This window comes from Pelodiscus sinensis, chromosome 2 (genome assembly GCF_049634645.1).
Source record: "Pelodiscus sinensis isolate JC-2024 chromosome 2, ASM4963464v1, whole genome shotgun sequence".
Classification (NCBI taxonomy): Eukaryota; Metazoa; Chordata; order Testudines; family Trionychidae; genus Pelodiscus; species Pelodiscus sinensis.
The window spans coordinates 255,822,229-255,838,309 of NC_134712.1; the positions used below are offsets into that span (position 1 = coordinate 255,822,229).

Here is a 16,081-nt window from a genome sequence, read left to right on the forward strand (position 1 = left end):
AAGCGTCCGTGCAGCACACTGAATCCGGCTCTGACAGGTGTGGGCCCCCTCCCCACTCCCCCCACCATGCAGGTGCATCAGACTCATGTCAGCCAGCCCTGGGATCCCAGCACCCTGCTGGCAGAGCCCCAGCCCTGAGGTGGAAGATCAGCATGGCACCACATGGCCTTGTGAGCACCGCTACAAGACCAGGTCCGGCATCCGTAAAGCCCGGCCTGCACTCATGTGGCTCCACCGTGTCCACAAGGCAGGTCCCACAGACCTAGGCTTAGTGTGGAGCGTAGACAGCCCCTGGGTGCCCCCTGGGTTCTATCTGCCATCAAGGGGCTGGAGTGGGGGGATGGATTCTGACACTTCAGAAGCTCCAAATCCTCTGGGCCCTCCAAAGGAGGCTGTCCCACCAGGGGCCTGGTCTGGACACGCCTGGTATTTCTACCAGAAAGATAACAACCCGTCAGGACTTTTCACTGGTCGCAAAGAGGCACAACCTGTTTTCTTTCCTCCGCCGCTCCCCTGCAACGTGCACGTTCCTGCAGGGCGCTGCATTTCTCCGAGGCAGGGAAACAAGTTCTCTTAGTGCAATTAACTAACCTGTATTTTATCTTCCTCTCTGGCTGGTGAGGCCTCGACTCTAGCTAGCACTTGCCTCCGTACTGACGGACCACAGACACCTGCCACTAGTCCAGGTTTATTGTTTGAGAAGTCTGGCATGGAAATCAATGCCGACAGCTCTTTGAGGTCCTTTCTCGACCCGGAACACGGATGCAAATGGCTCGGTCCTGCCCCTGCTATATGACGTGGAGCATTGCTGGGGGCTTGTTCTTCACCGTCGCTGTGATGAGTCCCGGTTTCTTGTGCATTTGCTGGAGGGCAGCCATGGCTCGAAAGTACTTGTGCTGGTAACACAAAACAAGATCGAGGTCCTAAAAGGGCTTTGGTCCTTCGGGACTCTAGCTACGAGGCAGAGACGGTTACTGGCGCCAGCACAAACTGACTTTCCCCAGTTTCACGCTGGTTGGAAAAGTTGTCCTGGTCAGGAACCCGGGAGCGGCCAAAGCTGCTCCTAGTCCAGTAACCCGTCTCCAGCCCGTCCCACCTGATTCAGAGGGGGCAAGAAACCCGCTAGTGGGCAGCTATGGGATACCCTGTCCCAGGGACAGTCTTCTCCGAACCCCCATCAGCTGAGGGTTGGTTGGGGGGTTTGGCTGAAATCCATGAAGCCTGGTTGTGGCCACTACTATAACATGGTGGCCAGCACCCCGGCAGGCCTTGTGCAATGCTCTGCCCTGGCCCTCCCCTTCTCCAAGGCTCCTCAAACAAACGCCACACTGCCTCTCAGCCAATCACAGCCCGTCTTGGAGGTGGGCTTCTGATTCACGTAAAGTGGTAAAACACAGTCGCAAAAACACACCTCTCCCAGGCAGGGCCCCTCCTCCCCGAGCTACTGCCCTTCCCACTGCCTGAGCAGCTGCAGGGCCAGGTCTGGTTTCGTTCCCACCCCCCGAAGGAAAAGCAAACCTTTGAGGAGGGTTATTTCACCCAGCCCCGACTCCCCGCATGAGACCTGTCCCTGCAATTCCCTTTCTAGCTCTGAACCCCCTCGGATCCTTTCAATCCCGCTGCTTCTGGCCACCCGGCACCGTCCCTGTGTCAGTCTCAGAGGGGCCGGCCGCCCTGTCACAACTGCCAGTATCGATGTCCAGTCTTATTCCGCTCAGCTCTTGGCCTCAGAGAGATCTGATGGGAGCCAATCCCCCAGGCTATGCTAGTGACAGTTTTAAACCCCTCGTACTGCGCGTCTTCACTGCAATATTGAGCGGGTGGATCTGGTCACAGAGCCCAGATTCTTCATAAGAACATAAGAACGGCCATACTGGGTCAGACCAAAGGTCCATCTAGCCCAGTAGCCTGTCTGCCGACAGTGGCCAGCACCAGGTGCCCCAGAGAGGGTGGACCGAAGACAATGATCAAGCGATTTGTCTCCTGCCATCCCTCTCCAGCCTCTGACAAACAGAGGCCAGGGACACCATTTTATCCCCTGGCTAATAGCCTTTTATGGACCTAACCTCCATGAAATTATCCAGCTTCTCTTTAAACTCTATTATAGTCCTAGCCTTCACAGCCTCCTCTGGCAAGGAGTTCCACAGGTTCGCCCCCACGGTCTGTGCTACCCTGGTGAGAACACCTGCCCGAAATCAGACAGCTGGCACTGTCGGGTGTGCCCCACTGGATTTTGCCAGGCACTGGGTTTACACCTGGGGTATGTCTACACGACAGAGTTTTGTCAGAAAAAAGGCCGTTTTTCCGACAAAACTTGAGGAACATCCACACTGCAATCACATTCTTCCAAAAGAAAATGGAAAGAACAGAGGAGGCTTTCTGACATTGGCAATCCTCATTCTACAAAGAAGCAGCCTGTTTCTGAGAGAGCTCTTTCGCAAAAAGGCGCGTGTGGACGGGGAAGAGGGAGTTCTTTCGGAAGAAGAGGAAAGAGGAAAAAGCACCGGTGCCCTGGCGGCCACTCCGTCCATAGCAATCCCAGCTGAAATGCGGGAGCGTCCATTCAGTGAGCATGCTCTCCTTTGAAAAAGCAGATTGCGTTTTCGATGTGCTTTGGCAGTGTGGACGCTCTCTTTCGGAAGACGTTCTTTTGGAAGATCTCTTCCGAAAAAAGCTTCTTCCGAAAGAAGCCTGCAGTCTAGACATAGGCTTGGTTTCCTGGTTGCTCCCCAGCACAGAGCTGAAATGAGAATTTCCAGGCCGAGCCAGAGAGCAGCGAGACTTTCACGGGCTTTGTTAAACATCACAGCAAGAATCGTCCTCCACAGTAACCTGCCAGTGGCACCCTACTGCCTGGCGCTCCCAGCACCCTCCAGGCAGTAGGTAGTCCTGTTGGCTCTTTATTATGAGACCCTGCTCCCCACTCCCCCAGAAGAGCCAGAGCAAGCCAAGCGACACTGGCTGGATCCTCAGCTGGGTAAGTCAGTGCAGCGCCCCTGGCCTCAGTGTCATTTACACAGGCTTACGCTCTGGCCCCTAAAGTCAAATGCTAAGTGCCTGAAGACGGTCCGAGTTCATCCCGGGGCATGTGGCCGCCACACGCCAGCCCCTGGGGTGGGAGAGGGGGCAGTGAACGGGCTGCAACCTGCTCAGTGTGCTGCAGCACTGAACGGGGGCTACTTTCCCAGGCTCCTGCCAGTGCCCCACCCTGCACACAGGGCGTTTACCCACAAAGGAAAAGTCCGGCAACGGGGTTGCACCCCCGGCAGATGCTGACAAACCCACTTGCGGACCTTGCGGCTGCGCACAGATTCACCCTACCTTCTGATCAGTCTTCATTTTGGCATTGTAGAAGGCGGTGGAATCTGGACAGGATGGCAGGACCTCCCCCTGCAGCCGGTCAAACCGCTCCTGCTCATCTTCATCCTGGGAGGGGAAGGAGAGAAGCCAGCTGTCACCGGGGACACGTCTACACTGCAGCGCTATTCCGAAATAACACAGTGCGCGTCTACACTGCAAGTCGTTAATCGGAAACAACAAAGTGGGCATCTACACTGCAAGCCATTAATCTGAAATAACAAAGTGCGCGTCTACACTGCAAGCCGTTAATCCGAAATAACAAAGTGCACGTCTACATCGCAAGCCCTTATTTTGAAATAATGCCAAGCTGAAGGATTTCTTACTCCGAGTTCTGTAACCCTCTGTCAAAGCTGTTCCCCACTCTGGCATGACGAATGCAGAAGTTGGGGGCCCGCAAGTGCGCTCAAAATCTTGCCTTTACAGGCTCTGGTAAGAAAAAACTTCCTCCCCAAATCCTAAAAACCCAGATTTTGGGTAATCCGCTGCCACCACGCAAGTAATTCCAAGAAGCCCAGTGAAGCGATCACTTGGGAAAGCTCCTCCCAAAGGTAAATCTCTCCCCCTACCCCAACCTCCATTGCTTGGAGTTGGGAAAAACAGAGGGAATCCACAGACAACAATGGACTCTGCCCTTGTAAGGACACGTCAATCAACCAATCCCGGTTAAGGAAGAAAACAATCCTTTATTGTCAACACAAAACTACAGTTGCAAGCTTAGTAAAGTGGCTAGATGGGAAGAGCCACCAACTGATGTAGATACTCAGGGAGAGCTTAGTTACAAAAAGGTGAAAAAAAAACCCCAAGTAACAAGCTCAGACATTATTTCCACATCCCCAAGCAAGGAAAACAATAAATCCTGACGGACTAGCTAAACTTTTCGCTACTTACACCTTGTAAGAAGTCCGTTCTGGGAGGGAGAAGTGTCTCCCATCTTCCTTAATATGTGGGAGAAACCGCTCTGCCTCAGACAAAGAACAGAGAGGAAAACCCCTCTCTTCCAGTTTGAAATTCCTACCCGCATTGTTGCTGGCTGACCACCCTGATACCTGGCTAGGTGCAGGAGACATTAGTTAACCCCTTAGTCACCAGGTGCTGGTCAGCACTCCTGATTATGACACCCCCATTTCACGAGGAGTAAGGGAAGTCGGAGGAAGAGTGTTCCTCCTTCGGCTTCCTGCTGTATGGACAGTGCCTAAAGCTGAGTGAAGCTATTTTGACTGCAGCTGTGCAGCTGATGTAGCTGAAGTTGTGTATCCTAATTCGACTTCTGCCCTGCAGAGTAGACGTGCCCAGGGTGACTGGTTCCTTGGAGGGGATTGGGGCCAGCCCCACTTCTGCTGCAGCCCAGCGTGAGGAGCGGGTCAAAAGGGCCAGGGGTAAGCATGGCGAACCCAAGGAAACACAGTGGCTGTGTCTAGACTGGCCAGTTTTTCCGGAAAATCAGCCGCTTTTCCAGAAAAACTTGCCAGCTGTCTACCCTGGCTGCTTGAATTTCCGCAAAAGCACTGACTTCCTACTGTAAGAAATCAGTGCTTCTTGCAGAAATACTATGCTGCTCCTGTTCGGGCAAAAGTCCCTTTTGCACAAAACTTTTGTGCAAAAGGGCCAGTGTAGACAGCTCAGATTTGTTTTGCGCAAAAAAGCCCTGATCACAAAAATGGTGATCGGGGCTTTTTTGTGCAAAAGTGCATCTAGATTGGCCACGGACGTTTTTCCGCAAAACGTGCTTTTGCGGAAAAGCGTCCGTGCCAATCTAGACACTCTTCCGAAAATGCTTTTAACGGAAAACTTTTCCGTTAAAAGCATTTCTGGAATATCATGCCAGTCTAGACGTAGCCAGTGATAGAGCCACAGGGAGCAGTGTGGGAAGCCCTGAGACAGAGGTTGAGAGAATCTGGGAGAAGTCACCAGAGTTCCTAAGGAGGGGAGGTGGCAGGGAAACATGGTACGGAGCAGGCCCTCTGGGGAGGGAGCCCAAGAAGCTGTGCTCAGCCTCAGACACTGCCAGGAGGGTGTAGGGCAGGGAAATGCGCCAGAGCCCCAGAGAAGTGGACACGTCACTTTGGGGACATTGAATTGGATTCTTTAGTGGAACTTTGGTGACCCTGGAAAGGGCTGGAGCTGTACGTGAGCTGGCCAGAGGGCTGAGTGACCCGGGACAGCTGCAGAAACAGACCAGCTGTCAAAACGGGGGGAGGGGGGGCGAAGTGTCTGCCATGCTGTGCTCTGACTTCAGGGGGCGCTCTGCTAGTGAATGCGCCCCATGACACCAATCCTATACAGGCTGAACCTCTCTAGTCCAGCACCTTGGGACCTGGCCGGTGCCGAACCAGAGAATTTGCCAGATCACAGGAGGTCAACATAGTCTAGCAGTGTGCCCAACACTGCCCCGGCTGGCTGGGCTCTGAGAAGACATCTAGGGGTCAGTTAGAGCTACGGAACAGCACAGAGCACTGAGAGCCAGGCCTGGCAGCTGTAAACTTTATGGGACGGCAGGAACTTGGCCATGTCCATGATAAGTGGGAACCCACCTAACTAAACTCACAGATAGTCCGGCACTCTCTGGTCCGGCACCAGAGAGGTTCAGCCTGTATGAGCAAGCAAGGATTAGAGAGGAGGATGCCGATGCAAATGGAAGAGCTGATTCGCTTATCAGTTCGGGGCAAGGTAGGCCCTTCCCATCTCCTGGGCTACTTCACTCAGTGTGACCTTGGGGGCCAAATCAGAGGTTAGAAAGACAAGGACAGGAGAGATCTCTCCCCTTTTCGGTGCCTGGGGTACGCCAGGAATCCTGGGCAGTTTACAGGTGGCCTGTCTGTCAGCATCTAGACTCTGACAGGAGGTTCCATCATTTCTCCAATGGCCAGCAGGCATAGGCAAGGACCGACCCCGCCTCTCCCCACAGCCGTGCTCTCTCGATAGCTCCATCCTGGACAGCCTCTTCGCCACCACCGGCTGGAAGAACCACATGGGGCTTCTCAGAGCAGGAGAAGGACTAATCGGCAGGGTCCAGAGTCTAAGGTCACCTCTGCCCGGTGGGTTTTGACTCACTGGAGCCGGTGGACAGACATCCACCTACGCATCTCTCTGCAGAGCGCTCTCCTTCAGTGCCCCTCTTCTAAGCTCTCCTCCTACCACTTCTCCCGCATGGAGAGCATCAGGACCGTGAAGAGAAACGTGCACTGGAAAGAGACCCGGCTTGCTTCAATCTGACAGGGATTGTGTATTGGTGTTGGGTTGGAGGGTGGGCTCCAGTGAGTCCCCTCGGGCATATTCTGAGTCTTTTAATGAACATGGCAGTCAAGTTCATGGACAATATGAGACGGGAGGGGCCAGAACGTGGGTGTCGTGTTACTGGATTTTGAGGGGAGCAGGCAGATCACTGCTGAGCAATAGACAAGGAATGCTCAGCCCATAGACATGCTAATGAGCAAAGCTCCCGGGAACAATGGATCTCTGAAGGCCAAAGACAAACCTGGCCACTGACCATGTGACTCTCTCCAGCTTGGAAGAAGCCAGGAGGGGATATAAATAGGCCATGTGGCCGACTCCATCTTGGGGCTCAGCTCAGCACTTCATCCCAGAGGCAAGAGTGCAGGGATCGAGGAGCCGGAAAGAACTGTGGCGCCATCCTGACGTAGGATGTACACCACAGACTTTTAAGCCAGCAGTTATAACATCTCTGCTGCCAGCCTGCATCGAGAACTGGGAGATTCGATGCATGTAATGTATGGTACTTTAACAACCTTACTCTGGCGCTTTTCTTTCTGGTAGTAATAAACCTTTAGATATTAGATTCTAAAGGATTGGCTCAGCGTGATCTTGTGGGTAAGATCCAGAGTGTAAATTGACCTGGGATCTGTGGCTGGTTTCTTGGAACTGGACAGAACTTGTTCGGGGAAGGTGAGATTGGGCTCTAAAACCCCTCACCTATGTATGAGGCCTGGGGCCATCTGGGGCACGGATATTGCTGGGGTGTCAGAGGGGTTTTGCTTGTGAGGCTTCTGGCTGGCCAGGCAGGCAGCTGAAGCGCTCTGTGGAACTGGTCTGTGGCCTGTTTGGGAGGGTCTCCAGTCTGGGCTTGTAAGAAGCCCCGAGTTTGAGCAATTCGCCCTGAGCTGTGCCCAGACCCGGCCCGGTCTATCACAGTGGGCAATGTACTTAAAACTACAGCTTGACCATCCGTGGGTGAGTGGCTCTTTAAGAGGGGCCGGGAAGCCAGCTGCTCAGCTGAGCTTAAGGAAAAGCAGCTGGGCCTTTTCAAGAGAGAGACAGCAGCCGGGGTGAGGGGTTGCCTGCTGAGCCTTCCAGGGACAAGGGTAGGGAAAGGTTTTGGGGAGAGGGGAAATAATGAGCCTGGTCAGAAGCACCCTGAGTCGTGGGCTAGAGAAGCCACTTGCTGGAGCCCTGAAAAGTCCACAGCTGAGTCAAGGTGGCGGGACCTATAGTATTAAGGCCTGTGTTTGAATCGTGGGCTAGGGATGAAGCTTGTCTCCAGGGCGCCAGCCCTGACCAGGGGAGAACAGGAAGGGTGAGAGGCTGCGGGTGTCATGGGGTTTAGAAGCCCAGGCTGTAGGGGAAGACAGGCCCATGGGGTGCTGCAGAAGCATGCTTGTCCAGAAGGGGGCGCTACAGGGCAGGCAGCCGTAGGAGACGGCTACCTTGCAGCAAGGGGTCGGAAGCATTCAATTAAGATTCAATATGGGCAAAATGGAAAATGGCTCCAAGTCGGAAGGAAAGATCAAATCCACCAATGCAAACCGAGGGCGGCAGGCCGGGCGGTGTTCCCACAGCGAGAGAGCTGGGACTTGCTGGGCAGGGAAAGCAAAGCAGCTGCACGCTGGGCTGGATTGACAGGGGCCTCCTCCGGATGTAAACTCACCACATCAAAAGTGCGAGGGAGCTGCACGATTTCTGCACCTTTGGGGCTCGAATCTAAAGGAGGATCGGGGGTGGAAACCGCTCAGGAAGCCAACGTGGGGAAAGGTTGGGATTCCGTGTAAGGAGTCCAGCGGTAGAATGGACACTTCAAGGAATTGCCTGGTGGACTGGGCTTTCAGAGACGGTAAACAACAGCACAGAAGAAGCCAGGGCCTCTGAACTGCCGACTCTCAGCTGCATGTGTAATGCCAACAGGCGACACCGAACCTGGGACCTCTGTGGCTTACTGCACGAGCTTCTGCAGCTAGAGCTAAGAGCCAGCTGGCCACGGGCGATTGGTGCAGCTGGGGACCAACCCCAACTCAATCATTCCAGCCAGGGCTTTGTCAAGCCGGAACTTCAAAACCTCTAGGGATGGAGATTCCACCCCCTCCCTAGGGAACCCAGCCCAGCACTTCACCACCCTCCTAGGGAAATAGTTTTTCCTAATATCCAACCTAGACTCCCCCACTGCAACTTGAGACCATTGCTCCTTGTTCTGCCACCTGCCACCGCTGAGAACAGCCTCTCTCCATCCTCTTTGGAACCCCCCTTCAGGGAGTTGCAGGCTGCTCTCCAATCCCTCCTCACTCTTCTCTTTTGCAGACTAAATAAGCCCAAATTCCCTCAACCTCTCCTCGTAGGTCATGTGCTCCAGCCCCCTCTTCATTTTGGTCGCCCTCCGCTGGCCCCTCTCCAATGCGTCCACATCCTTTCTATAGTGGGGGACCAGAATTGGAGGCAATACTCCAGATGTGGCCTCACCAGAGCCGAATAAAAGGGAATAATCACTTCTCTAGATCTGCTGGCCGCGCTCCTCCTAATGTACTCTAATATGCTGTTAACCTTGTTGGCTACAAGGGCGCCCTGTTGTCTCATATCCAGCTTCTCATCCACTGTCATCCCTTCATCTCCTTTGCTTTCTTCTGGACAGAGTTAACACCTGTTTTGAATCCCCCATGATCCTTGCATAAGTATTTGTCTATTGTTTAATTTTAATAGCAGCCCTCTTTCATTTGCCCTGTGTACACCTGCTCTTTACACTCTGGAGGTGGAGTCATTCCAGAGGGAGAGACACGCATACCATGATTGCTCTTGAATCTGTGGCTTTCTGGAGTGGCTTGGGAAGCAAGGCTTGACTCTGAGCCTTATTTTCAATCAAGGGTGCTCTCGGTGGCAAACAAATCCCCCTCTAGCTTTTTTCTAAAAGAAGTAAACCCACCAGATCCCCCTGCTGTGGCCTGGCTCTGCAAGGGTTAAACAGGGATCATGCAAACATGTAATATAAAGTAACTCAACCCGTCCCAATACTGGTTGGGTCTCAGCTGTCATGGAACACCCCAGAGGTGGCTGCATTTCAGCGGTGCTGTATGTTTGTAGACTGGGAAGCGTTTGGAGCTTCCCTGAGATCAGAGGAGGCCCCATGTCAATGTCAAACAGGATCACAGCCTTGAATCCCACACTTCAGACAAAGAAACAGCCTGGAGAGCAATACAAACAGAAAAAGGGTTGGAGAATGAGAACTGACAGAACTGCCCATGCGCAGGGACTGCATCTCTCTGCTGATGTCCGGCTAAGTGGCAATGGCCAATAGGTGGAAACATGACAATTCAAGACTTAGGGGGCACCAAATGAAATGACTCCTCGCCAGTGACTCTCATGAGGGTCAAGACCAGGGCTACTCAACATTTGTTGGCAGCCCAGTGTGCAGTTTGGGTGTATGCCGGGCTCAACAGGCGGCCCGTGGATGGGATCCTTTGAACATGACCTCCACTGGGAACATGCTCCATAACGGCGAGGAGTCTCCCAGGCAGGGTGAGCACTGAAAAACACAAGTGGACGGGCTGGCTGGAACAGGGGGGTACAGGGTGTCGACAGTTCTAGCCCCCAGGGACGAGGTGCTAGGAGGGCCGGGGCATTGTGTGAATGAAGCTATTTGCATATATTTGCATATATATTTGCACATATCTGCAACCACACTTAAGTTGTGGCCCTTGGCATGTGCTGCGAGTATCATTGTGGCCCCTGGGGTTTCCAAAGTTGAGTAGCCCTGGTCAAGACTATAACAGAGTTCAAAAAAGAGCTAGCTAGATCCATGGAGGACAGGTCCGTCAACGACTATCAGCCAGGATGGGAAGGGATGGAGTTCCTAGCCTCTGTCTGTCAGAAGATGGGAATGGATGGCACTTGATGACTCCCTGCTCTGTTCACTCCCTCTGGGACATCTGGCATTGGCCACTGTTGGCAGACAGGTCACTGGGCTAAATGGACCTTTGGTCTGACCCACTATGGTCGTTCTTATGTCCTTAATTTAGTTGGAGACTAGAAAGAACCCCTCAGTTCCTCCCTGTGCCTTCTTGACCACTTGCCAGGTGTGGACACCAAGCAGACCGTCAGGCACTTGGATCAACAGCTGTTTTGTCAGCGTGGCTGTGAATAAAAATAAGCAATCCCACACAAAGAAGACAGGTGCCAATATCTGCCATCTGCTTCCCCGATTAGCATCTTAGTGCTATACCTCACCGCCCCCAAGAAGGGCCAGAACAGCAAACCTCCCTCCTCTCCCACGCTCTGGCCGGGCCTGTGATGTGGGTACGCTGTCAAGCCGGGAAGACAGGACGCCGACACAACTCACCAGACACAGGACTCTGTTCATGGGAATCATTCCAGGCCTGATGGCGCCTCTGGGCTTTAGAGCTTCCTGCACTTCCTCGGGGATAAGGAAGGACTCGTTGTACCAGATTTCAAATTCTGTAAGACAAAGTGGGGGACAGGAAGCCAGGCTGTGGTAATAAAGGGGGCCCGGCTTGTCGTCTTCCTGGCACTCTGCACGATGACGAGACAAGCACCTCTACGGCCGTCTGAATGCGTACGCGAGTCAGTGACCTGAGCCATACCACAGCTGAGATACGGCAGGGGCTGGTCGTCTTCCTCCCCCTATGAATGGGAAGCAGGCACAGAACAGCCCAGAAGGGCCGAGCAGAGAACAATCTGCGAGGCTGCTAGAGGTCGCTCTCCACAGAGCTAGAGAGGAAAATGTCTTTCAGTCTGACATTTGGAAACTTGGAAGCGGCAGTTCTAAGCAGTCAGCACGTTTTCCGCCCGACCTCGCCTCCATGAGCATGCCCCTCCCCCCCGCCATCCCATAATGGCAACTGGGAACGCACAACAGGCAGAGCAACACTGTTTGAACCCGTGTTCTTAGTAATGATACGCATTTCCTAGACACTGAGAAGCGCAGTAATCCCCCAGGAATGGCCTGTGTTTGTTTTATAGCTTGGAGAGTACGGCGGAAGGAAGGAAGGGCTCTGCGTTTGGCTAGGTGCTGCTGACAGGACTAGCACACCACTGACTTCATTCCCTGGTTGTCACGTTACTGGGTTTTAAGGGGAGCAGCCAGATCACTGCTGCACCCCGGGGGGGGGGGGGTTGCCCCAAAGTCTGTACAAAGGGGACCACGTCAGGTGTCAAATGAATGCTTATGCTCTACTGACTGTATGTGTGCTACTCATGTACTTGTATGATGTCTGTATGTGGAGTTATGAATACGGGCTCTGTGCTTATACTGGGAATGTTCTCTACTTGAGACAGAGCAATGGGCCTGGCCTGCCTGTTGTAAAGAGCAATTAGTCAGTCAATGACTATGCTAATTAGCAGGGCTCCAAGGCCAATGGCTCTCAAGGTGCCCAATACACACCTGAGGAATGCGTCTGGAAACCTGCACACCAGCCAATACCATGGCTGCTGATATGGGACACAAGGATAGGTCACTTGACCATGTGACCTGCTCCACTTGGGAGACACCAGGAACGGTTATAAAAGACCATGTGGCGGTCTCCATCTTGTCTTCAATTCTGCCACTGATCCCAGATGTAGCCTTGCGAGGGACAGCGAGCCTGGAAGGATTGCTGACCCATCCTGGCATAGGATGTACACCAGAGACTTCTAAGTTAGCAGTTTGCAACATCTCTGCTGAGAGCCTGCATCCAGAACTTAGTGATTGGTGCATGTCATGTATTTTCTTTAACAACCTTACTCTCTACCTTTTCTTTCTTTTATTAATAAACCTTTAGATTTTAGATTCTAAAGGATTGGCCCAGCATGATCTTGTGGGTAAGAGCCAAAGTGTAGATTGACTGAGAACTGTGACTGGTCTTCTGGGACTGGGAGGACCTGATTGGGGTGGGTAAGATTGGGTTCTATAACCCCTCACCTGTGTGCAGGCCTGGGGCTGATTGTGGCACAGGGAGAGCTGGGATGTCTGAGGGGTTTTGCTCGTGAGGCTTCCTGCTGGCCGGATTGGCAGCTGAAGCACTCGGCGTGACTGGTTTGTGGCCTATTTGGGAAGGTCTCCAGTCAGGGGCTGTAAGGAGCCCTGAGTCTGAGCAATTCGCCCTGAGCGGACGCCCTCAGCGGTGCCCAGACCCGGCCCGGTCCGTCACACTGGTGTGAACATGTCACCTTCGAATTACATCTAAACACCGAGTGCGCTCATAGAAATGGTCGCCCCATTGTTTGCATATTCCAAGGAAGGCAGATGTCTGCAGCTCCAGATATGGGCCAAACCCTAGTCCCACTTATGCCAATGGCAAAACTCGGTGCTTAGGAGTCAGCCCTCGGCATATTTACCTGACTAACATAAGGCATTTGTTTCAGTGCAGACTGCTCCTGAGACACACAAGCTTGTGCCCTGGCCTGTTATTAGAAAACAGAGCACTGCGCAGCTTCCAAATGCTGAGGACTTTGATGTTGATACATCTAATGTCATCAAACATACTGGGTCAAATCCAGGTCCCAATTGTAGACCCAGGCCCAAAGTAGGATGGGGTGCTGCATCTCTGTCCAAGTTTACTTGTACCAGAAGCAGGACTCCTCCGAGGGAGGAGGGAACCGGGGAGACGGTACATGCTAAAATGTATGGACAGTGCCCCCAGATACAAAGCCCCATCCTGCAACACAGGGACTGAGGAACATGGAAGTCTTAGGGTACATCGAGACTACATGCCTCTGCTGACAGAGGCATGTAAAATAGGCTACCCACCATAGTCAATGAAGCGGGGATTGAAATATCCCCGGTTTCATTAAAATAAAAATGGTCGCCGCGCTGTGCCGGCTCAGCTGATCGTCGGCACAGCGCACGAGTCAAGACGCGGATTGATCGACAAGGGAAGCATTTGTCAATCGCTCCCTTATGCCTCGTGAAACGAGGTTTACAGGACCGGTCGACAAAGGCTTCCCTTATAGACCGATCCGCGTCTTGAGTTGCGCGCTGTGCCGACGATCAGCTGAGCCGGGGATTAGCTGTGCCGGGGATCAGCTGAGCCATTTTTATTTTAATGAAGCCGGGGATATTTAAATCCCCACTTCATTGACTATGTCGGGTAGCCTATTTTACGTGTCTCTGTCGGCAGAGGCATGGAGTCTAGACGTACCCTTAGAGGCTTTGGAGAGGTGCAAAAATTGCAGGCCCTGGGCCTAGTGCTGCACTGGCACCATAAGTCTCTGGGTCAAACAAAGCGATGGGTGAAATCGATGAAGTTGATGATTACCAGTTGCATCAAGGCATTGGACTGCGTTTAACAGGATCGGTCATTAGAGGTGGGGTAACCTGTAGAGAATAGGATGGGATGGTGGGTCAAAGTAACACATGACAGGGTCTCTGAATTTAAGAGGCTTCCAATTCTGCAGGTGCAAATGTCATTTACACATCTGCCGACCGATCCTGGGAGCATACAGCTGGCGTAGAGACCCGAGTGCTAGCGAATGCCAGTTCTTGCCACGCGAGTACCTGAGATGAGTCTGTTGCGGCACTGATCCACCAGGTGCTGGCAATACTGGACTTCTGCTTTTAGGTCACGCAGCTCATCGAAATCAGACCTGTACTGTTTCTTCAGAGACTTAAGTTTCATAACCAGTAAAAATTCCTCCTCGTCAATTATGATCTGTCCTTCCTCATTCATGTACTCCCCTGTAGGATGAGAGAAGGGCCTGACGTGATGGGTTTTCCTGAGTGGAAGGAGAGTGCAGAAGATCGGGGATCTTACATGGAGGCTGATCACACATTGTTCTACGCTCTGGAGCTCAGCTCTCCGGTCCTCCCTAATCCAAAAAGGTGCGTGCCTAGGAGTGGGCTATATGGTCTGCCCTGGTAACGCCCGCCAGACAGACTGTGTGCAGGTATCACTTACGGCTTGCAGGCATTGTGTTCCTATCGCAAAACTCACTGACGTCACTGTGAGCAGGACTGGCCTGGGAAAGCAGACACTGGAAATAAAGTGGCCACCCCCCAGAGACCTTTCGCATCCAGCTAGCCCCCACATTAACAGAGCAAAGGCAAAAGACAGTTTAACTAAGTTAGGAATGTTCAGGTCAGCAGGGCCTACTGACATTCACCCTCGGGTACTTCAGGAGCTAGCTCAGGGGTGGACAATAATTTTTGATGGGGGGCGGGAGGCCATTCCAAGAATTTGGAAAGTGGTCAAGGGCCGCACTCTTCCATGATATGAATGGAGGAGATGCAGGGTCTGGGATGCAGGTTGGGGTAAGGGACTGGGGTGCAGGAGGGAGACTGGAGTCTGGGAGGGAGTTGGGATGAGGAAGGCGGTTGTGCCCTAGGGCAGGGGACTGGAGTGCAGGGGTTTGGGATGTGACCTAGGGTAGGAGGGGATTGTGATTTGGGGCGGGAGATTGGGGTGCCAGATCTGGGAGGGGGGGGCAAGAGTGGGACAGAGGGTTTGGGTGTGTTGAGTGGGGAGGTAGAGAGTTGGGGCAGGAAAGGGCTGGGTGCCAGAAGCAGGCTGTGGCCCAGAGACTTACTTACCAGCTGCCAAACCAGCCTGCCTGCCCACAGAGCTTAAAACATTTCCCAGACAGCCGGCCTGCCTGGCCATGTGCTTCATGAATAACTGAGCCCAGGAGATTCTTCTTGACTGCCTGTTACTCCAACAAGCAGCTCCCATTGGCTGGGGCCTGCCAGAAACCGGCCAATAGGAATGTGCTGGGGGCGGGGCGGTTCCTAAAACTTCCCTCCTCCCCTCCAGTTTTAAAACAGAAAGGGAGCCCTGCAGCCGCGATTCTGCTCGGTGCGGGGGGCTGCGGGGAAGCAGGGGAGCCTGCCTGGGGCTCCACGCTGCCTCGACAGGTTGGATCCAGTGGCTTGGTGGGCTGTATGCGGCCCACGGGCTGTATTTTGCCCAGGCCTGAGCCAGCTGAAGCAGACTCAGAACTGTCACTCTTTGGGAGCCCATGGAGGACAGGTGAGAAGGGCAAACCTAGAACTGATCTTTACAAAGGGGACCAAAGAGAACCCAGGCAGTTACGGAGCAAGCAGCCTGACAGTGAAAGACACTGGTAAAGAGTTGCTATAATGAGGGGGCAAAAATCTCTGTGTGTACAGAGGTGTAAAACCAGGAAAGTCCAACTAGTGTTGGGGCAGGTTCTGACCCCCTCACTTCCACCTCCCTCCACAAGCGCGACTTCAATGAGATGAGATGTGGAGCAGGATGTGACCAGGGGTGAGGTTATCAGAATCGGGCGGGCAGTAAATAAGATGCTCCTGCTCATTTAGGAGTGGGCCTGCTTCCTATCTGGAACTTCCTTTACCATTAGAAAAGCCTTTCCGATCTCCCTTTGGCTGACGCCAACTCATTCTGCCACGTTGCTGCAACACTGAGGCTACATCTACACTGCAGAGTTTTTGTGCAAAACCAGCCATTTTTGCGCAAAAACTGGCGGAGCGTCCACACCTCAAGTGTGTTTTTGCACAAGAAAACGTAACAGTGAATCAACAGAACAGAGGGGT

At 53.2% G+C, this 16,081-nt stretch overlaps 1 protein-coding gene across 7 annotated transcripts in view; it reads right to left on the reverse strand.

Annotated features, from left to right (window-relative positions):
• Window positions 1-675: 675 nt before the first annotated feature.
• KIF9 (kinesin family member 9) overlaps window positions 676-16,081 on the reverse strand; it is a 54,360-nt gene continuing 38,954 nt past the window's right edge. For 6 of the 7 annotated variants that reach the window (XM_075922988.1, XM_075922986.1, XM_075922987.1 and 3 more), the window contains 4 exons: window positions 14,069-14,248; window positions 10,916-11,031; window positions 3,322-3,426; window positions 676-896 (listed from right to left, as the gene is read on the reverse strand). In XM_075922988.1, coding sequence (XP_075779103.1) covers window positions 789-896; window positions 3,322-3,426; window positions 10,916-11,031; window positions 14,069-14,248 — 509 coding nt within the window. In that variant the 3' untranslated portion in view covers window positions 676-788. Of the gene's footprint in view, window positions 897-3,321; window positions 3,427-9,579; window positions 9,762-10,915; window positions 11,032-14,068; window positions 14,249-16,081 lie in introns of all 7 variants that reach the window. The other variant, XR_012902148.1, reaches the window with a different exon arrangement.